General features: G+C 39.8%; 1 protein-coding gene and 1 long non-coding RNA gene across 11 annotated transcripts in view; one reads left to right on the top strand and one right to left on the bottom strand.

Moving 5' to 3' along the window:
- Positions 1-22914, top strand: part of PREX2 (phosphatidylinositol-3,4,5-trisphosphate dependent Rac exchange factor 2) — a 125333-nt gene that overhangs the window by 51862 nt on the left and 50557 nt on the right. For 6 of the 7 annotated variants that reach the window (XM_077352211.1, XM_077352208.1, XM_077352212.1 and 3 more), the window contains 14 exons: positions 343-446; positions 2313-2362; positions 3587-3662; positions 5518-5590; positions 7502-7644; positions 9298-9390; positions 9831-9979; positions 10526-10611; positions 11909-12045; positions 14722-14836; positions 16683-16867; positions 18324-18485; positions 20053-20275; positions 22043-22250. In XM_077352211.1, the coding sequence (XP_077208326.1) occupies positions 343-446; positions 2313-2362; positions 3587-3662; positions 5518-5590; positions 7502-7644; positions 9298-9390; positions 9831-9979; positions 10526-10611; positions 11909-12045; positions 14722-14836; positions 16683-16867; positions 18324-18485; positions 20053-20275; positions 22043-22250 (1804 nt within the window). The remainder of the gene's footprint in view (positions 1-342; positions 447-2312; positions 2363-3586; positions 3663-5517; positions 5591-7501; positions 7645-9297; positions 9391-9830; positions 9980-10525; positions 10612-11908; positions 12046-14721; positions 14837-16682; positions 16868-18323; positions 18486-20052; positions 20276-22042; positions 22251-22914) is intronic. The other variant, XM_077352209.1, reaches the window with a different exon arrangement.
- Positions 15749-22914, bottom strand: part of LOC143844705 (uncharacterized) — a 76715-nt gene continuing 69549 nt past the window's right edge. For all 4 annotated transcript variants that reach the window (XR_013234105.1, XR_013234103.1, XR_013234104.1 and 1 more), the window contains 4 exons: positions 20117-20239; positions 17603-17753; positions 16411-16498; positions 15749-16276 (listed from right to left, as the gene is read on the bottom strand). This is a non-coding gene — a long non-coding RNA (uncharacterized LOC143844705). The remainder of the gene's footprint in view (positions 16277-16410; positions 16499-17602; positions 17754-20116; positions 20240-22914) is intronic.

Genomic DNA, 22914 nt, shown 5'->3' with positions numbered 1-22914 from the left:
TATAACAAATGTAACACTCATAACGTAACATGTCAACCAGAACAATATTTTAATAGGAACAGTAACATTGACCAGACATTTAGTTTGGATTGTTCAGTCATGGAAGGAGGTGTCGGGGGGGGGGGGACCAGTGGATGTTTTTGGGTTGTCAGCCTCAAACAAATGCCTGGTGGAGGAAATCTCTTTTACAGTGAATGCACGAAGATATAAAATTAGTAGGCTGCCAAAATGAAAAATTCAAAGAACACACATATGTTAGAATGGCTGATGTCTACATTCCTTGTTGTATAGTATAAGTGGCTAATGCTAGAATTTTTCAATTTTATGTTTGCCTTCTTTTAGTTACTGATAAACATCAGTTTAAACCTGAACACACATTGTACAGATTTCGTTATGATGATGGCACATACTACCCAAGAAGTGAAATGCAGGACGTAATTTCCAAGGTATAAGTATTTTGCTATTTTAGTATTAATTTTCCAGATTTGGAAATTCTGATTAAAACCAGGTTACGACTTTGTTCAGTTTCAGAGGGTGGCTGTATTAGTGTGCAGTAGCAGAAATCAAAAAGATTTTCAGGGTATAAATTTTTGAGTGTCAAAGCTCCCTTGTGTCAGTTATTCAGCCATGGTCAAATACTCTAGTGTTTATTGGCAGCTTCTGTAAATGGGAATGGATTACGCGAGGAAGTGTGCCTACCCCATCTGGATGAGGCTCAATTGTTGGTTGTTACCTCAGCCAGAAACTTGGGTGTGATCTTTGATGCTTCCTTATCTTTGGAAACACGGGCCTCAAGAGTAGTTTGGCTGGCATTTTCCCACCTTTGCCAGCTAAACTACTAGTGCCCTACCTGGCCCTGGAACACCTAGCCACAGTCATCCATGCAATGGTCACCTCTAGACTGCACTTCTGTAACTTGCTTTACATGGGCCTACCCTTATTCTTGCCCTGGAAATTGCAACTGGTCCAGAATGCAGCAGCCAAGGTCTTTATGGGCACACTCTGGAGTATGCACATTTGACCTGTGCTTTGACACCTGCAGTGGATTCTGGATCTAGTTTAAGGTTCTGGTATTTAACCATTAAGCCACCCATGGTCCGGGTCCTATGTATGTGTGAGACCATTTTTCTATCTATATGCCCTGAAGATTGCTTTGCTCTGCCAGTACCAAGCAGGTGGTTGTCCCTGGCCCCAAAGAGGTACATCTTGCTTCAGCCAGGACTAAGATATTTCTATCCTGGCCTTTACCTTGTGGAATGAGCTCCCCAAACATACCTGCACCCCGTTGGAGTTCGCACAGTTCCAGAGGGCCCACAAGATGGACCCAGTCTTTTGATTGGTACCAATGACATGTTAATATCTATTGGGCCTCACTTACTTAGTAATGCTGTAAGAAGCCCCAAACCGTATGCAGGCTTCAGGGAGATGACCAAAATATACTCTGGAAATGAGTTGCTCAGCAGTGCATATACATTCGTATCTAATGACAGCTGGTAATGCAATCGTCTTAGATCGCATGTTGAGTATTATTGGTTACTCCTCCGACCACTCAATACATCAAGCTTCAGTTTCTGTGAGCATGAGTGAAAACAAAACACATGTACAGTAACTGTTGTATTAAAAATCCTGAATACATGAATTATTCAGTTTGCTAGTGTGAAACTGTAATACCATATGCAACCTCAGAATGAGCATGTCCCAAAGAAAGATGAGCTGTGGCACAGTGGTAGACCATCTGATTTATGTCCCGGATTAAATTCATTTGAATAGATGAAGTTGAAGGTGATCTGAATTACCTGTACTTGTTAACACTGGAGAGCCACCTTTGTTCAGAACAGAGCAGAAAAATCAATGGTCTGATTCACTAAAATGCAGCATCATGCAACAGGAAAGTTGAAAAATCTTGTTATAGTATATAAGAAAAGCCTGTATACTAGTCAACTGGTCAGTTGGTATGTGTGGTGCTTTGCTTTTATGTCTCCCTGTATTGTTTCAAGATTTATTTTAAATTAGATTATTTTAGAGTTAGTTTATGGTTTTATTGCTTTTCTTGTAAGTTGGGGGGTGGGAGTCAACGCTCCCATCTGCCAGGTCCTTCCTGGCTCCCGGTCCCCTCCAGCAGCAAACTGCCCCAAAGGGAAGTCTCAGGGGCTCTTCTTATCAGTTGCCTTGAGGCAGGTCATAGGAGATGTTCAAGAAAATATTTAAAGATATTAAAAGTAATATTTTAAGTATTTTGGATTTCTTTGTCAGTATATATACTGATTTTACTTGAGTATGTTTAGTATTAAGTTTACCTGTATTTCTAACAGGGTGTAAGATTGTACTGTCGTCTGCACAGTCTGTTTACTCCAGTGATAAGGTGAGTCTGGCTTTCAGAGGTTCTTTTTTTGGAAAATTGGGTTTTAATCGTTACCCACATGTTAATGAAGGGTGGACTGGAGTTGTTACAAAAGAATTATAGAAAGTTCAAACAAGACAGGATTTATACACAAACACACTAGGAAAAGTATTCTGTTTCATATATAAACACACACAAAAAATACCTCCCACCTTATTTACAATTTAAATCTGAATGTTGTCCTATATGGCATATTTTATCAATACATACCAATTTTGTTTTACTTGTTTCATAATGGCTTCAACCCTTCCAACTCTTGCCTTCATTCTGAAAGTGTGATATGCTAGTGTGAATAAGATTATCATTCAAATAAATACATGGGAGTGGGAGGCACCAAGGAGACAGTGATGCAGATGAAGGAGGAAGACCAGGAGTTGCTCCCCAACACTTAAGTAGATAGTCAGGTAGAGGATTCCACAACAGACTTCCTTCCCATCTACTACCACATATCACCCAAGGCAGCTGGAAGCAGTGGCAGCAATGCTGCAGCTAAATGGGCTGGCCAGCAATGCTGCAGAGATGGGATCCACTCCTGAGTTGCAAGGAATGCTTTGAATGTATAGGGAAATAAGGGAAGAGTCAAAGCTGGATCTGCATTGGCCAGGCAGGTTGCAGCTCTGTAAGAGAGTGAAACAAGGAAGTTGCCCCAATGAGTGAAGGAACAAAAAGATGGAATTCATCTCCATGAGTATTGTAGATACCCTCTTCTTCTATATCTAATACTGAACTTGGCACTCATGGTAATTCAAAGACCCAGAAAATAGGGCCAGAAAGGAGGCATTCTTCTGTAGACATAGGGTCCCTTGAAAATGAAGGGTCAGTTAAATCCTCCACACACAGGCACATTTTCTGAATTGAAGTAAACATTTTTGACTGACAGAGTGCGGGTAGAAGGAGAGGGACTGCTAGCAACTCAGCCACTCCTTGGCAGTTGTGAGGGTGCGTTGGTAGGAGGGCATGAGAAAAGGAGTGGAAAGTACTGCTGCCTCCTCTTGTATGATGGGCATACACTTAATATTAGTAATAAAAATTTCTTTACAGAAACTAATAAAAGCAGAAATGCATTTAATAGTTCTGGAGAACGTAATGATTTGTTCAGATTAACTACATATTAAATGGAGCTTTCAGCAAATGTTAAATATGTCTATTTGAGAGCAAAATATGTTTGCCTTTTTTCCTAAATAGAGATAAAGATTATCATCTAAGGACCTACAAATCTGTAGTGATGGCAAATAAATTGATAGACTGGCTAATTGCTCAGGTAGGACTGTTTTTTGATAATAAATGTACTAACATAGGCAGAGTCTGCACTTACTTTGTTTATTCCATTGTCAATCCTGTTGAATTCAGATCAATTTGAACTCGAGACTTCCTCTCCCCCCCCCCATTGAAACAGGAAAGGGTAGTTCAGAAGAGGGCGGGGGAGGCAAATAGAGACTCTTTCTTTGTTTTCTTGAAGGGGGGAGAGGACCAAAGAGGTCAGAGGAGGAAGGAAAAAATCCTTTCTTTTCTTGAGGGGGGGGGGGATCGAAGAAGGCAGAAAGAAAATCAAAGATGGACAGAAGTTGAGAGAAATTAGGGGCTTCTCCTTTAAGGCAAGTTTGTCACATGACCACCTGTGGCTAATCATGGGTCCTCTACCACGGAGGAGAGACCAGATTCAGAACAGCCTTTAAATATTGAGGGATAAAAGTACTCTAAGACAGTGGTCCCCAACCTGCGGGCTGCGGCCCGGTGCCGGGCCGCAAAGGCCATGGCACCGGGCCGCAGCTCCCTCTCCCCGCCCCGCCCCCGCAGTAAAAAACTTCCCAGGCCGCAAGCTTGCGGCCCGGGAAGCTTCTTACTGCGGGAGGCGGGGAGAGGGAATCAGGGCCGGGCCGCGCCTGTGCGGGCCACGCCCGCTCGGCCCGATCCGCGGGTGCGGCCCGATCCGCGGGCGCGGCCCGATCCGTGGGCGCGGCCCGGGCGCGGCTCGCGGGCACGGCTCGGGTGCGGCCCGATCCGCGGGCGCGGCGTGGGCGCGGCCCGCGGGCGCGGCCCGATCCGTGGGCGTGGCCCGCACGGGCGCGGTCCGCGGGGGCGCGGCCCGATGCCCTGCCGGTCCCCAGCCTCTGAAAGGTTGGGGACCACTGCTCTAAGATATCGCACAATAAAGGTAGGGTCACTCCGTATCAATCCTTCTTGCCGCAGAAGGAAAATTTAAATCGCCCCAAATCCAAACGGAAATCGCATTCTGTGTAGAGGGCAGGGACTGAATCGACCTGGGATTGGAATAAAAGCTCCGTGCAGTTTACACCATAGAAAAGGAACATACTTACTGCTATGATAAATGTAGGGCTTTTTCCATGTTATATCTCAGCAGTGGATATTTTGTGACCTTACCATTCTTCCTAAACACTTCTATGGATGTGTTTTAATTTACTTTGATTTCAGCTAAAGAGATATTTTCTAAAAGCTACATTTCCCCCCTTTTTGTTAGAATGCCTCCTAAACAGTAAAAATTTAATAGCATTGAGAATTAACTGAGGTAGTAAACTATGAGAGAAAGGCATTTTCAGGAATGCATCATTGAAAGAAAAACATGTCTTAGACATAGAACATATTTTCCCACTTCAGTTTTCACAATAGCCCATAGTTTTAGTGGAGACTGAGGTAAACAGTGTAAGACATACAGTCAGTGTCTGGCCTAACAAAGTTTCCCACAGCTCTTGTAGCCCTAAGCTGCCATCATGCAGTGACTAAATTACAGGCAATAATTCTTCTAGACCTATTAACCTATAGGCAAGTCATTCTGAGGAAAATCATTCATGGGCTTAGTTATGTTTCAGTAAGTTAATTAATGATACTGAAGAGTATTTGAACAACTGGACAGCAACGGTATATGATTTTTAAAATAGGAGGTCATGATTAGGTACAGAAATATCTTTTACTGATTCACTAATAAGTTGTTAACTTCATTGCAATCAGATTCTGGCATCAGTGCAGTAGTTCTGGATATTAGGCTTCAAAAACAGCAGAGACATATGTACAATCCAGTTTCTACATATGCTGCAAAAAGTTACATAATCACTTTTTAATTTTAAATTGCAGTCTATTTAAATTTGTGCTGTTTATAGGGGGACTGCAGAACAAGAGAAGAAGCAATGATCTTTGGAACAGCACTTTGTGACAATGGTTTTATGCACCATGGTAAGCAATTTCTACCCAACAGCTTATACTGAATTCATTTAGATCTACTATTTAAGTGGCATTTCAGCCCCTCTCCAACTACTGGTGTGCATATGTGAAGAACAAAAGCACTAGTTCTGGACTGCAATTACATATTGCACTGTACAATGAAGGATGGTTTGGACTTTAATTTAGAATTCTTAAATTAGATGCCAGGTATTTAAAAAGGAAATGTGTAGAATATTAACATCTTAATTTAAGAGGTGAGTTTGTGCCACAGTACCACAGTAATAGTCAAGGATGATGCATAGACTTGATTGTTTCATAGGTATAGTGCTCCATGTGGTGACTATTGTTTTAGATATTTACAGCTGGGTGGCTGGGAAATACTTGTGAAGGGCATCTAATTTCCTCCTCCCCTAATATTTTTTCCATCCCTTTCCAGAGAGCTCCCATACTCCTTCCTCCTTTCCTGTGTCCTTCTCATTCCCACCCATCTGCCAACTTATCTTTATCTGCCTTATCTTAAGCCTGTGTTCCTTTCCTCCCCCTGGTAGCTCTACCTAGGGAAACTGACTTAGGTGTGCAAAACTGAAAATTTTTGTATTTCTTGGTTTATGACTGAACTGTAAACTGAACCATGAACAGAATCGAACAGATATGCTGGTTCCTCAACCGAATGGTTCTTATAAGTTGCGGGCCATTTAAAGTTTAAAAACCCTGCTTTTTGTTTCCTAAAAAAGCAAGGGGAGCAGAAAACAGGGGTTTAAATGGTTCTGAGTAATTTAACCTAAACAGCTTCAGTTAGCTGATAGGTTTAAAAGGCTCAGAGTCATTTAAATCCTCCAGTTTCACTTCCCGTGGCTTCAAAGTGTGTGTGTGGGGGGAGCAAAACCAGAGGGTTAAATATGGGAACTAGCTAGTATTTATGTGACCACCTTTCTGCTGGTCGTGTCTTTCCCCAGCCAACAAAAAGGAAGGGGTGAAGTGCCTCTCAGGGGGAACTTCACCCCCTTCTATGGCCAGGAGAAAGGATGGGGGAAATGCTCCCTGGAAGTCAGTTAACCTCTTCCTATCTAGTTGATTTGGAGAGCAAAAAGATGAGAGTGATGCTTCCCCAGAAGGGCACTTTACCCCTTGCTTTCTGCTGGCCCAGCTGTTTAGTTCAGTGCCAGGCACCCCAAGGCAGCTGAGCTGGCATGGAGACTCATCATACCAGCCCAGCTGTCTCAGGGCTGCTCACACAGCGTGTTTAAAGTGTTTGTGCCATGCACTCCAAGACAGCTAATCTGGTGGGAGAAACTTTTCCTTGCCTGTTCAGCTTTTTTGGGCTTGCTTGTATAGCCCATTTAAAGGTGACTTCTCCATGATGGCTCAGTCACCTTGGGATACCTGGTGCAGCCCTTTTAAACAGGCTTTGTGAGTGAACTCTTTAAACAGGCTTTGTGAGTGAACACCTCACAAACAGGCTTTGTGAGGTGAGAGGTACCAGCCCTGGGTTGGGAAATACCTGGACATTTTGGGAGAGGAGCATTGAGAAAATGGGGTTGGGGGAGGACCTCAGCATAGCATATTACCATATAATTTCCCCACTATAGCAACCATTTTCTCCAGGGAAACTGATTTTGGTCATATGTGTTAGTTGTAAAAATGGGGGATCCCAAGACTCCACCTGGAGGTTGGGCAATCCTAACTGCGGTGGGAAGGAGGATGAGATTCTTCTATAACTCAAAATGCAATGTAAGATGAAGAGCTCTTAAAGGTGCAATGTCTCAGTTTGTGGCAGCATTGAAAGTATCCATTAATATTCCAAACCAAGGAATAAAGCACATCGATGGAATTCAAGAAGAATAGAATTCTACAATATATTGGAAATAAAAGGCATATGTCTTATGAGACAAACATTTCATATTTTATTTGTATATTGAACAGTCCTGGAAAAAAGTGAATTTAAAGATGAACCTCTGCTCTTTCGTTTTTTCGCGGATGAAGAAATGGAAGGCTCAAACATGAAGCATAGGCTTATGAAACATGATTTAAAAGTAGTGGAAAATGTAATAGCCAAATCATTGTTGGTAAGTTTTTTTAATGTATTTTGTATTTTCCAATACATTCGGTAAGTTTGTGATGTATGAAGTATGTTATTTTTATAATAATGGGTATTGTAATTGTGCAACTGAATTGTGCATCAACCAAGCTTTGTAATTGGGATTTTTTTCTGACTCCACGTCTGTAAATTCAGAGATACTGATTCACACTAGTAGCATATACACAGGTAGTTGAGTAAAGTGGAGCCAGTGTGGTGTAAAGCGGTGGCCTCTAATCTGGAAAACTAGATTTGATTCCCTACTCTTCCACATGCAGCCAGCTGGGTGACCTTGGGCCAGTCACAGAGCTCTCTCAACCTCACCTACCACACAGAGTGTTGTGGGGAGAGGAAGGGTAGATGATTGTAAACTGCTTCCCCCAGCCCTGGGAGCAGGGACAGCGATGTGTAAAGACCAGAGGTGCTAGGAAGGGTGGGGTAGCAAGTGAGTTTGTAGTGTGTCTCCCTTCTCTTCTTCCGGAATCTCCTTTCTGTCTGTGTCTGTCTGTCTCGGGGTTGATCTGGCAAAGTCTCCGTGCTCCCTGTCTTTCTGTCTGGCTGCCCCCTATCCTTCTGCCCAGCCACCCAGCCATGCCTGTATCTCCTGTGTGTCTTCCATCCATGGCAATCTGTTCTAAGTGTTGTACTGTCTGTCCTTCTCCCTGTATTTCCCCCAGCCCGGTATCTCCCTCTCTCTCCTCCCTTCCTTCGTATTTTCCTTGCGTGTTCCCTGTCCTTCTCTCTCTGGTGTCTGTCTCTGTCTCTCTCATACTGCCTGTATCTCTCCATCGGTATGTGTGTCTCGGTGTGTTCCTGGAATATCTTCTTGTACCCTTCCAGGCAGCCTTGCTTGTTTGTTTTAATCCTTGTTCGCTGGTGTTGTGTTTCTGTCTGGTTTTCTGTCCCTGTGCATCAATATCTCCGTGTGTGTGTCCCCGTCCCCTCTTCCCCTTCCAGGGCCTGGGCTCGTAGCGGCTTACTGTGTGGGCGGTGGCGAGGCTCTCCCCCGTCCCTTTCCCCCAGCGGCTGTAGTCATCAGCGTGAGGCTCCCCCGGGCCCCCCCAGGGGATTCCTCTTAGAAGAACTGACGTGCACACGTGTGCGCGTTGCCGCAGCGGCGCAACCGTGGGTGGGGTTGCCAAGGCCAGGCAGGGCGTGTCTGTACAGTAGAGGGTCCATTGTCGGAGGCACGGGTGGCACTGCGGGCGGGCGCTGCAGCGGTGGGTAGCTGCGCGGGTTGCTCCTGAGTGCGTGTGGCCGGGCCAGTTGTCCCAGAGGAGGAGGCAGCGGCCGGGCGAGGGAGCAACCGGCCATGCATGAGGTGACGGAGGAAATGGTGGCTGGCGTGCGGCTGCAGGCAAGGTGGAAGGGGGGCGGTCCAGCGCTGCGCGCTGCTCGCAATTGGTCCCTTGCTGCCAGACTGGCAATTGGAGGGCTTCGCGCCTGCCGATTGGGCCCTACAATTGTCAGTCCGGGGGAAGGGACCTATCGGCACCCTTCCTCATAACGGACAGGGCCCACCCTCAGGGCCCTTAACGAAATACTTAATCCGCTCTGCTAGGAGCGGGTTAAAGATGATGATGGCATAATTTATATTTTGTTTATTAAATTATTCTAAAATAAATTCAATTCTTTTCTCCAGATTAAATCAACTGAAGGAAGCTATGGTTTTGGCTTAGAAGACAAAAACAAAGTGCTGATAATTAAAGCAGTAGAAAAGGGATCAAATGCTGAGGTGATTATATTAGTATCATTTATCATTAGTTCAATTAGTACATATCATTTATTATTAGTGTTTCTCATAACCTTGCTCTATAATTAATTTCAAAGTAATATGGTTTGAAAAGGCTACTACAGAGTATTACTATTCTCTGTCTCTGGATTGCAGCCGGAAGGTCAGTTAAAATAATCCTGCACAAATTTTAATTTCTTAATCTACAATGGTTGAGGTTTATATAAATAGAAGTAATGAACAAAGCCTTAGTAATCTGAATTTATGAAACCTGCACTTTTAGTAGAGCATTTTGGCCTTTTAGGAAAAATATATTGTGTTCATTTTACAATGGTAGGCATATAACATACCTTTTTATTGCCTTCCTCTAGGCAATCAAATAAAAACAGTGCATCACTGGTCTCTTTAAAATAACATTGTATTTGCTTTTTTTTTTTACCTAGATGGCAGGACTGGAAGTTGGCAAAAAGATCTTTGCCATTAACGGTGACCTAATTTTTTTGCGACCCTTCAATGAAGTGGATAGCTTTCTGAAAGCATGTTTAAGCAGCAGAAAACCCCTCAGGGTGCTTGTGAGCACAAAGCCCAGGGAGTAAGTCATTCCTTTGATTTAGGAAATTGCAAAGATGATCAAAATGCATTTAAAAAAGCATAGATATTATGCTGGTAGGACGGAAGAAGTTCCTTTAGTACTAAACATCAAATATCTGGAAAAAGGATATATAGGGTCATTGGTTGAAGACAATAATCACTGAAAAGGGGTTTTAAATATTTTAAGTTCTTGCTAGTGAGTGCTTTTGAATAATTGCATTAAATATTAAAATTATCTACTTGTTCATTTTAATGACTTTGAAACATGGGAAAATGGAAACTATGGAAAGAATTGTTATGCACACAATGCAAAAATAAAGTGTTTCTATAAAACAAGCAATTTTTGAAGATTATGAAATAACTTGTTTAGTAAACAGTTGTGTCAGCAGTGCTTGTGTATACTGTTTTAACAAAGTTAAGCTTTGTGAAAAGACTGTGTGAGGTATTTCTGAAGCTTTAGAATATTTTTGAATAGGTATAGGTCTTTGTTAATTTGACAAATGGCAATAAACATGTTAGCATCTGCTGAGGTTTCTTTTGCTTTCAGGACAGTGAAGATCCCAGACTCTGTGGATGGTCTTGGATTCCAAATACGAGGTTTTGGCCCTTCTGTTGTCCATGCTGTTGGAAGAGGTAGGCATTGGGATTTAAGTAGTTTTAATTACGAATATCTTTTAGGAACATAAAAGCCATATGATAAATACAGCAAGCAAGGGGATAATTAAATCAAGTAATTGATGTTTGACTTGATGTTTGCTTTCTTTAAAAGATCTGAAGTAAAAAGTCATCCCAATTGCAGGTAGAATAATTAGAGAAGAGGTTCAATAACTTTGTTCTTTTATGACATTGTCACCTTTACTTTATTCATTTAGAAAGTTTTTAAACTGCCCTATGGATGAAATTAAATTACTTTTATCTAGGAACATTCTGAAAAAGATAAAGGATCAGTGCAAACATTATACTTGCTACCAGAAACAGCCTTCCTTTGGTGAATGATCTCACCCAACCCATCATGTTTAGAACACTTAGGTCACACATAGTCTTCTGTCACTGTGTTTTAAGACTACTTACGATGAGCAGCTGCCAGGAACACCAAGCAACAATGCTGAGTTCACCACATGGTGGTGTGATTTACGTAGAAACTAGTTTGAGAAACTGAAACCCAGGCAGCAATTTCTTGCAACTGGGAAGCCTATTTTTATAAGTATTCCTGTAGAACTAGTAGTGTATGCATAACCACTGCAGTCCTTAGTTTATATTTATGATTAGGCTACAGCATCAGGATTTCTAAGTTATATATATATTTTTAAAGCACAGACATATATTATTATAAGCAAAATCATTTTAAAATGTGCATATAGTAATAGTCTTCTAAACTGTATTTTTGAATAAAACATTGAATGCTATTGTGATGATTTTATTGAATACAACTCTACAGAACTGCCAGACAATACCTACATGTAATCCTAATCCTGTTTCAAAATTTCCATGTTGCAATCCAGCACAGTCTGTTTCACATGCAGGTCAGCCTTCTTGATTGTGTCACATGTATAGATAGGTATGGAGTGGCCATGGTGCATAGAATTTATATCAAGCACCCAGGATGTGGATATAGTTATGCTGTGTGGACCCACTGCTGTGAATATGTGGTTAGCATTGTTTGCTTTGGCAATACTGCTGACCTGTTTAGAGGGAATGATATTGATTTCAGAAGTACTCTCTTGCTGCTTCCCAAATGAGTTTTCAGCACTAGCAAATTGGATAGCATCAATTGTTGAACAAAAGAGATCATCACAGTCCACTGGTGTTTCTACATCAGTGCTTGTTCAATATAGTATGATTATAAATGGACTGGCAGCTACACAATTTAAATTTTAGCCTGTTATTTTAAAGGAAATGTCTAACTTGGTCACTTTTCTATTTTTTTAAGGAACTGTGGCGGCTGCTGCTGGTCTTCAGCCTGGACAGTGTATAATCAAAGTGAATGGAATTAATGTCAGCAAAGAAAGCCATGCAAGCGTTATTGCCCATCTAACAGCCTGCAGGAAATACAGACGTCCAATGCATGTAAAGTTGCTGCTTAGTTTGTTTATTGTAGGCAGTGTTGCTCTCTTCCCTTTTTGAGAAAACATTAGATAAGCTTGGGGAATGAACGCGAATAAATATAATTAAGATAGCACTTTACAGTGAATTATATCAAAACCTCTGTCTGATTTAAAGTTGTAATTTGAGGCACACATATTGGAACTAAATTAAATCAAAGGGGATGCTTCCATTTCAAATAAATCTCCTTTGGAGCAGGAGATAGAGATACCATCCTGAGTTTCTACTCCTTTCTGTCATTCAGAGAAGATTATCTATAATGGAAAGGACTTCTAGGTAAAACCTGAGAGGAAAAGGGTAAAGAATATTGAGAGATTTAAGTTCTTATTCAAAATATGTCCTTCAACAACTTCAATAAGTTTTCCTAAGAAGGATTTTAGTGGCAAGTCAAAGACTAGATGGAAAGCTTTTAGAAGGAGCCTCAAATGATGATTAAATAAATTTTATTAATCTCTGAATGGATTCACACTGGTGTAGGACAACTCTGGAATCATTCTAATGATATTTGGGGACTGTTATCGTCTTACAGGGTTGTTAGTAAGCATGTGCGAAAAAAGCCATGCTTTGCAGCACTACATGGACCTTTTCTCCTGTTCCTAAAGACCTTTCTGCTGTGGATTTGTAGTATGGTTTAGAAATCCTTTATTATGATCAGTCTTTGTAAAATAGCAGGATCATTTAATTCAAGCTTGTTTTGTGAAGAAAATACGTTTTGAATTTGTCAGGAATATATATTGTGAAAAGAGAAGTAAATTTAAAACCTAGTTTAATGTTTCATGTGGAAGCAACATACCAATGCTCTGATTCTTAGTGTTCTTGCTTGAGTTTTATTTCATCCCACACATTTCCCTTTACAGACTGTGTTTTCAATTTTGTCAGAACATAGACTGTTTTTGTAGTTCATCCAGCTGCAAGAAAGTAGGGGGTGACAGAAAATTCTGTGTGGGAGAGAATGCATCTGTGAGTCACAATGGATTGATTTTATATCAAAACTTATTTTTAATGGAGTCACATTTTAACATTTTAGTTTCCAGCAACTATTGCTACAATTGATAAATATGGGTTAACGTTAATTTGAAAAGGCTTACTAGACTGGCAGACATGACTGAAACCTTGGTGCTTATAAGTCCATGGTTTCCTTACTTAAAGACTATTAACTGTTGGAATGAATTCTGCACCCAAGAAGCATCAGTATAGTTTTGTACAACTTGAATTTTTTAAAAGTCTATTGAAATCATTTGTGAATGAAAACTGTGACTGCAGTAGTTAACATGAAATACATTCTATGGAGAAATGGGTTTCTTTCAAAATATTTCAGTCATAAGAAACTCCTATTGATACAGAAGTAATCTTTTTAGAAGAAAGTGCATAATAAAGCTTGAACTAAGATTGCCTTTGAATTATATAATATAGCAATTACTATTTTGGTTTGAATGGAAACCTATGTCAAACTATTTAATGCCAGTTTTTTGCTAGTCAGCATTTTAAAGATTAAAATATGCTTTTGAGGTGAGAGATGACTTTTAATCCTATTACCACTTATTTTCCCCTCCCCTAAGTATTAGTTGGATCCGTATCTGCATTAATGCCATTTTTACTTATTATTATAGTTCTTTCTCACCAAGTCAATGAACATGTAGCAAACTGGTGAAAGCAAATTAAGTCATATTGCCCTTATTGTCATACCTGTGCCTCTGGCACCTCTGGATATGACAATAGAGGACATGCCATGACCCATGCCCCCTGCAGAGGGTGGTCCTGGGCCTGATGGGTCAACCTCTGGGCTGCAGGAACCATGCAGATATGACCACAGAGGATCCAGTTGAGGATCAGGGCCAGTTGGACGCATCAGATGATGAGCTGCCTGATCCTAGTTAAGAACCTACTCAACCTTTTGTGCTGGCCTTACCAGGACCCATGCCATTGACCATGTCCAGCCTGGATGGCTCACTGGAGTGCAGGAGGCGGCAGCAGCAAGCCAGTATGGCAGCTCGCTGACAAAGTGCAAGGCTGGCAACTTGCTCTCAAAATAGATTAGGTGCAACTGAAGGGCTTTCTTCTAGCAAGGATTGAGTCCAGCTTCAAGTACTTTGTACTCAGTGTGAAGAGGTTCCAGGATGAGATTTAAGGAGAAGTCTCAGCCAGGCTCCTCTGTGGGTATGTACATTCACTTGTGATCTGCCTGGACATCCAGTTCATGTGTTTTCCTGGCGAAACTGTTGGCCATTCTGCTGCATAATGTACCTCCCCAACTGAACCAATTTGTTTAGCCCCTAAACATTCACAATGGTTTCTGGTTTGCAAACTGGGTATACCATAAACTGAACAGAGCTGCATTTTTCCAGATTGTGCCCATCCCTAGTGAGGAGAGGACTGTCTTGGTTGATTTTTTAATATAGGGATTTATTTTCCAAGCTGCTAGGTAACACTATGGCAGTTGTATATCTCAGGTAATTCTGTTCCTTTCAAGCCCAGCAAATCAGTGAAGCAGGGAGTTCCCCAAAATAGTAATTAAAATCTGATACTGTTTCAGCTCAGCTCAAGTAAAAATGTCAGCTGTTTTCTCCTGCAAAACTGTTATGCTATACAATTTTTATGAAGCATATACATTTTAAAATCAGCATTGTTATTTCCCTACAGCAAGATTCTATTCAATGGGTATATAATAGCATTGAGAGTGCCCAGGAAGAACTTCAGAAAACAAACTCCAAACCCTTGGGGGATGAAGAAGATGCATTGGACTGTAAAGTAGAAGGTAGGAGAGCATTTTGCCTCTCTGTGTTAGTAGGTCAAATGAAAGGCTACTTTTGATGTTAGACTGAAGTTGGGAAAAATGTCTATGAGGCATATTCTTCATGCTTTCAGTATAATTTCTCAAGAATTGCACACTTGGTGGAATTAAAACAAGCCTCTCCCCCAACCTCGGTCTGCCTCCAAATTAGCAAGTGAATGAGCCAAGCAGATTCTTCTGTGGTGGGGTGTCCACTGAAAAGGTCTTTCTCTGGTGGATGCCAATCTTATATCTCCGGTGATGGAATGGAATTGTTAGAAGATCCCTCTAGCTAATCTTAAACTGTGAGTGTTTTCACAGTTGCAAAATATGCCAAAATGGCTTCCTTAAAGTCTCGTGGAATAAGAAACTTTTTACACAAAAAAAATGGGCTCTTAAGGAGCAGATCCAAATGCTGAGACTCCTCAGAAAATATGATTTCTCCCCCTCCCCTTGAAAGGCAATTCACAGTAATCCAATGAGGAAGCTATGGATTTGAGTTTGCTTCCTTCATCCCCATCTTCAGTGATGTCATTACAGATATGTATCAACTCCACCTACTATCTGTCTCTCCTCCCCTCTCCCCTTCATTCTTTTTAAAATTAAAAACCTTATCACGTTATAGCATCAGTTTGCAAGAACAATAGCTCAAGCTTTCTGGGAATGCTTCAGAAAGTTAACCTTAAATCAAAAATGCAGACTCTTCCCCCCCCTGCCTCCTCCGTTTTCTATTCCAGCATCTAAATACACTTTACTTTCATGATTTAAGGAGCAACAGGCACTTGTAACTTTATTGCAGATAAACAGTTGTGTAATGGCAGCCAATGTGTTTTGTTCTCGTACATACGTTGTAATTGAGCGCACAACAACACAAGCCCTCCCCCCCCCCCCGCTTACATGATTTGAATCAAGAACAGGAATCAAGAGATGGGTGGGTGCAATTAAAAAAATTTTTTTGATTGTGTTACAGTATAAGTGCATTATTGTACATGCTCAGAACAACAAAAAAGGGAGAAGACATGCCACACAGGTGCAAATTTGGAGTCTATATTTAGAATCCAACATGGTTGAAAACATACTGGGAAATCATAACAGTGGAATCAGTCTGTGTAAAACCTCATGAAGGAGTAGATGTTCTAAAAGGTACTCTAGCTGGGCTTTAACAGTTAAAAACAGGGTTTCAGGTTTTTAAAAGCAGCACTTTGAATTGTGCCTAAAACTAGAGGCTTGCTGGCTGCTGGTGGACCCAGATCTTAAAAAAAAATAGCTCCAATATCTAGTGCAACATTTCAATTTGATTCAGTACGTTTCTGACTTTTTTGCTACCTTGAAAAATAAAGATGAAAGAGATTTAAGACATGGTATTTTCTCCTTCCAGGATGAAAAGTTGTACCTTGATTGAAGTTGCAAAGTTTGAGCAGTAATCTAGAATAGAACACATTTGGAAAATTTGATCAGAAGTTTTTGACTACCTTTGCATTGCCCTTATTTTGTATTTTTAACCACACTATCCTAACAGAATTTGTCCATCTCTGATGTAAATGAGGAATTTGGGTTACCTGTGGATTAAGAAGATTGCAAGAAGTTCTGTGATTAAGGCAAATGCATGACAACCTGAGGTGAACTTGACATTCTGTCATCCCATGTCTGTCAAGAACAATATTGAAGTTTTAACCTCATAGCTGTAATGTTGCAATGATAATTGTAGTACAATTGATTTTGTCACATTAACTTATCTTGTTTAATCATTAATTATGTTGGTCAGTAAATATAATAAAAACTGTGAAAAACAAGTAGGAAGTAAAAATATGATTTTAATCTTTTTTAAAAGAAGTAATTGACAAACTTAACACCATGGCAATTATTGATGGACGGAAGGACCATGTCAGTCTGACTGTGGATAATGTACACCTGGAATATGGTGTGGTTTATGAATATGACAGTACTGCTGGAATAAAATGTCATGTTTTGGAGAAGATGATTGAACCAAAGGGTTTTTTTACTTTGACAGCAAAGGTAAGAAACATTACATATTTTTATTTCTTTCTATCATTTATACCCTATCTTTCCCTTTGAGATTTATTCAAGTGGATAGCCGTGTTGGTCTGAAGTAGACCAACAAAAATTGAATCCAATAGCACCTTTAAGACCAACAAAGATTTGTTGAACTTAAAAGTGCCCATTGGACTCAAAATTTTGTTTTGAAATTAATTGTTATGGTAGTTTATAATTTAAAAAAATCTGCATGTGAAACTCAGAAAAATATCCTTTCAGCAGAGTAAGCCAAGTAGCTATGAAACAAAATTTGAATCTAGTGTCATCTTTAAGACCAACAAAATTTAATTCTAGGTATAAGCTTTCATGATCATACACACTTTATCAGATGCACATAAACGCTTACTCTCAGAAGCAGGAGGCCCTGACTCACCTGTGGTACTGTTTGTGGTTCTGTGCGGGGGGAGAGGCGGTAGAGGCACTGAAGGCCATGTCCACAAAGGAAGACTTGCTGTGCAGGACCACAAACAGTATTGAGGAGGCTGAGGAACTGAGCAGGTACAAGGGCAGAAATGTGCGGGACACCCTTCCCCAGGCCAGCATATGGTTGGCCTGTAACTGGGCCCAAGGGAAGGGTCACTGAAAAGAAAATGTACTGCACCATCTGGCCAGCTCACCTGGCTGCATGGGTTAGTTTTAAAGGTGCCACTGGACTTACACTTGATTCTATTGCTTCAGACCAGCATGGATACCCACCTGAATGGAAGTAACTAAAATCCAGTAGTGAAGGAATTAGGTGATCTTCCCTCTGCAAACATTTTTTCCCATAGCAGCACCAAAGATGTAAAAGTTTTTTATGCAACCATCCCCGCACACTTCTGAGGTGAAAGGTCCAAGTAATTTGCCTCTGAAATGAAAACAGCTTATTTTGCTACTAATCAATAGGATTATATCAATGTCATTTAAAGCATCTGTTTTTAATTGGCCTAGTTATCATTAATCTGAACAATGGTTATGTATCATGATCATACACTTGGGGAAAAAACGAAAGTCATACTGATCAATTAAACTTCTAAACTTATAACAACAAATGTTAAAGAGATAAAATATCCAATAACCTCTTCTCCATTTCTTTTCTCCTCTAAACTGTTTTTTTTTTTTGTAAGGTAATTTGGGGGCGGTATAGTATTTTTTTCTAAATTGTATTGAAGAGTAAAATCTGATATGAAATTTTACAAAATGGATTGAGAATTTACTCATATTTTCAGTATGTCCTATAGTAGCTTTCCAGAGGATGCCAGAAGGGACCTTTAGTAGTGAGAAGGTAAAAAAAAACCCTTAGTGACACTGATACACATAATGGAGCACAAGCTGATTAGTGGGCGGGGGGGGCAAATTTCATGGATACTCAGAGTTTTCAAATGTTCAGAGTCATAATATTTTAAACATATTGACCTAATATATCTCTTATTTACAGATTCTTGAAGCACTAGCAAAAAGTGATGAGCAATTTGTGCAAAGCTGTAATAGCCTAAATAGTTTAAATGAAGTAATCCCTACTGATCTTCAAGGTAAATTCAGTACAATCTGCAGTGAGAAAATTGAGCACATCTGCAGAAGAATCACTAGCTATAAAAAGGTAAGGATAATCCATTTTCCCATGATAGAATAAAAAATTATTGTTTAAACTTCTATTTAATAGAATTTAGTCAATCCAGCTATATGCCTGCATTTCTATGATTTTACCAGAAGGGAGCTACAATTATGAAAAAATAATCATGTTTTTGAGTCGTCCAACTGTTTTTAGGTTGGAATAGGAGTGATAATAAATTCAAAATCACTCACATATTATCTCAATCTGTATCGTTGTAGAAATAATTGATAAAAGGAATAACCAGGTTTATTTAAACATAGATTTTATCTATGTTTGATCAACAATTGTATTGGCAGCTAGTTTCCCTTTTTTCTTTTCTTCCTTCCCTGCATATATTCCCTGCATATTGGCTGGGTCATTAAGGAAGTTTATGGTACAGGAGTGGAAGTTCCATTAATCAAAGGAATCAAGCCAAAATCTTATCCGAAAATTGTATTTGGTCCATAGGATGGCCTGCTAGTTTCAAGTAACTGATGCCTAGTTCTTCTATATCTACTTTCATTTCACTGAAGTGATGCTTTCCCTTTTGAAAGGCTGTGAAACTGCTACATGTTTTTAGATTAAAAGTCTTGAATGGTTATCATATTTTGCACATTTTGAGCAATCCAAACATTTAAAGCACTTCTTAGTTCAGTTTGACAAAAGTGTATCTCAGGTTTATTTTTAAAAGAAAGATGGATATTTTTATCTGTTTTTCATACAGCTTTTCATACATTTCCTTTCCTGTAGTAGAATTACAATCTGATGTGCAGTGTCCAGGATAAGAATAGCAAGATCATATTGAGTCAAGAGGAAATACATTGGCATAACCTCATGGGGAAGGAAATATGTAATCACTGTACCTGAAAATATCTTATTATAAGCTCCCACGTTAATTAAAATTCTCAGATAAGAACATTTCAGAATCCATAATGGTGATGCAGATTTGTCATTTTAAAATGTTTATTGTTCCTGATGACTGTTAGTAACATGTACTATTACAAGAATAGCTATGCTGTTCTTTTAGGAAGGTAAATGTAACCATAGTAACAAAAGTGCTTGAGAATGCCATAGCTGTGCTGTTGGTTTAACTGTGAAAGTTTGAGAGCTATAAATAGAAGCCTAGAGGCTTCCTGCAGTTTTTATTAACATATTATTATTTATAACATAAATAAGCACAGTAATCCTCATGCTTTTCTAACCCCCCCCCCCCTCCAAGAAGATATAATTACTGTGAATTTTCTGGGCTATGTGGGCATGGTCAGGTAGTATTAGTCTCTGACATTTCACCAGTAACAATGGCTGGGATCTTCAGAGGTAGAACACGGTAAGATGGGAATCTCTCTGCCAAAGTATTTTTGGCACACTCACTATTGTAATACTAGAGTGCATAACAAGGAAGGGGGAAAGCCTTTCATTTTTAGTATCACATGCAATTGAACTACCAAAAAGAAACTTTCTCCCATCTGAAAAATACATTTGTGAAACTAAATGTGTATGATGTTTAAAACACATATAGCTCAGGTTGTCGGTGTTGATGGTATTAAGTTTTCATTTATTTCCTCATCTGCAGTTTTCACGAGTTTTAAAAAACCGAGCTTGGCCTACCTTTAAGCAAGCTAAATCAAAGATCTCACCTTTACACAGCAGTGATTTTTGTCCAACTAATTGTCATATTAATGTGATGGAAGTTTCATACCATAAAACATCAACGTCAGTTGGTAGTGCCTTTGGTGTTCAGTTAGACAGCAGAAAACATTCTTCATATGAAAAAGAAAACAAACAAACCGACCAAGGTAAGCTTCAAGATATGATCTTATTTCCATCTATCGGGTAAATGTAACCATAGTAACAAAAGTGCTTGAGAATGCCATAGCTGCGCTGTTAGTTTAACTGTGAAAGTTTGAGAGCTATAAATAGTTCACAACTTTGCTAGTTCACAACTTTCTATCCTACTCTAATGTGATGAAGAAATAGATCCCAGGAAGGCATAACTTGATAAATGTCTGGGCTTGCCTGTGACAAAAAACAGATTTAGGTCCTACCTCAAATTTTTTTATGCATAATTGAAAAGCGATCATTCCCTTTGTCTGAGGGGAATGAAGCATTTCATCTGAATTTGTAAGGGCAAAACTGAGATCAATTCCACAATTCCACAAATTTCATTTGTAAGGGCAAAACTGAGGTCAATTCCACATGAGGAATCTGCCCCTGGACAGTCTCTCATTGCTGGTGGGGTTTAGTGCTGCTTCCACATGACATCGGCAGCAACCCAAGGCTGTGCAGGAGCTGCTGCGAGTTTTGGCCAGATTTGCCTCAAGATGAGGGAAATCGCCAAAGCTGTATTTGTCACTTCTTATAGCACTTCACATCAGGGAGCAACCAGGGGCAAGCCCGTGTGGAGGGAGAAATGCGCAACAGTCCCTGCAGCATTTTGCCCACCCTTGCACCTGCCCTGCATTCTTTATTTCCTGCTCTGAAAATTTTTTGTTTATAAAATGGTGCGGTCCACGTTGCTACATTCCACAAGTTAAATTAAAATCTTCTGTGCATTGTCCTCATCGGTTTTGAGATCGGGCAGCCAACACACATTCCCATTTGTGTTTTCTGCTGTTTGTTTTTTAATGGAGAAAGGAGGGGAGTGTAATAAAACAGCCCTCTCCCAATCAGCCAGATGTACATGCACTTTGTTTTTAAGCCTTTCTGTTCACACACAATCACTCATCAGGGTCCAGTTACCATTTCCAGCCTCTCTCAAATCTACTGAAACACAGAGACCAAAACATGAAGAATCGCAAAAAAATAAGGGGGGGGGGAGTTGCTTTATCGTTATGGCATTTCTCCATAGCAACATGGAAGTGCCTTTTTAAAAATTAATTTTGAGGCTCGGAGGGATGTAAGTTTGAACCCCCAAAACAACTGCTGTGCTAGGATTGGTGACTTGCGGTGATTGACAAGTTGAGGACCATGGGGACAGGTTCGCATTGTCTTCCCTTGCCATCTCGTCTTGAGGCAAAAAGCTGTAATGAGGCAGAGGGAAAATGCAGGCAGTGTCTCCTGTCAGGAAACTTGCAAATGCATTGCCGTTTGCAAGCATGAGGCAGTGCAAGTTTAATGCCTCTGAGCAGAATCGGTCTGACTTCTGTCCTCACCCTGTGGGCATCATGGTGTATGAAAAGTTCAAGAATAGCCGTCCTGTACTGAATTTATATCTAATTTTTGAGTATCAAATCCAAAGTATTTGAAGAAGGGGAATGATTTTATTTCTAATGAACCTTAAATAAGGAAACGTTAAACTTTTAAATCCTTTTATGGCTATTTGTTTTGTCTGCCTGTTTTCCACTGTATTTTTTCCTGCTTAGAACTGGTTTCTCTGTCTAGTCAACCAGTGATGCCTTTGTGAATGTGATTATATGATCACATGGTAACTTTTTTGTAAAATTTTAAATGGTTCTTAATTTGATATATGACTCAGTTGATCATACGTGTGGAGCTATAGCTATATAGTTCAGTATACCCTGCAATATATTTTATACATTTCATTTTATTTCCATCATGCCTAGGAAAACTGAATCCCAAGGTTTATATCCAACATACAATTACTACAATGGCAGCTCCATCAGGACATTCCTTAGGTCAACAGGATGGCCATGGTTTGAGATACCTGTTAAAAGAAGAGGATCTGGAAACACAAGATGTCTATCAGAAATTGTTGTGCAAGTTGCATGCTGCACTGAAAGAGGTGGAAAATTGTGTTTCTCAAATAGATGAGTAAGTAATGTATTTTGTATGTTAACATATTCCTTTGCTGTAAGAGGAAACTTTCCTTGTGTTGTCACATGGTCCCTGTGCAATTTTTTTAAAAACCAACAACCCTCACTGACTATATAAATAATATTAATTTATATAGACAAGCAGTGGCTTTGGTTTGGATAACATTGGATTACTGATCTACAAGGTAGTAATGACAAATTAGAAACAATGGACACCAAAAAGGGAATTCTAAATTGTTTATAGGTAAAAAAAATCCCTATACAGAAATAAGATGGGAAATGTAAGGGACAGTTTGATAAAGACATAGTTTAAATGCATTTTCACCACTGACCTCTTTATTATTTACGTTCAAGAAAAAAAATACATAACTAGCGAGAATATTGTACATAAACAAGGGGAAATAAAAGAATGGCAAATTGTTAAAGGAAGAAGGGGAAAATATACCATGGCTTATCTATTATTAAATAGTTTCAAATGAAAGAAGAACATATAAACAAAGGTGGTCAATTAAGAGAAAAAACTGCTTATGAAAAATAGCAGGTGATACAAAACATCTGTTAGGTTAAATCTATAAACTGTTATTGCAGTATGATTGTGAGACAAAACAAGTTAAAGATTGCATGATTAAATGGGCTCTGAATTTTGGAGAGAATATGAACAT

The sequence above is a fragment of the Paroedura picta genome, chromosome 9 (genome assembly GCF_049243985.1).
Source record: "Paroedura picta isolate Pp20150507F chromosome 9, Ppicta_v3.0, whole genome shotgun sequence".
Lineage (NCBI taxonomy): Eukaryota > Metazoa > Chordata > Lepidosauria > Squamata > Gekkonidae > Paroedura > Paroedura picta.
Note: the sequence above shows the minus strand (reverse complement) of the source record. Positions and strands in the feature narration are given on the sequence as shown.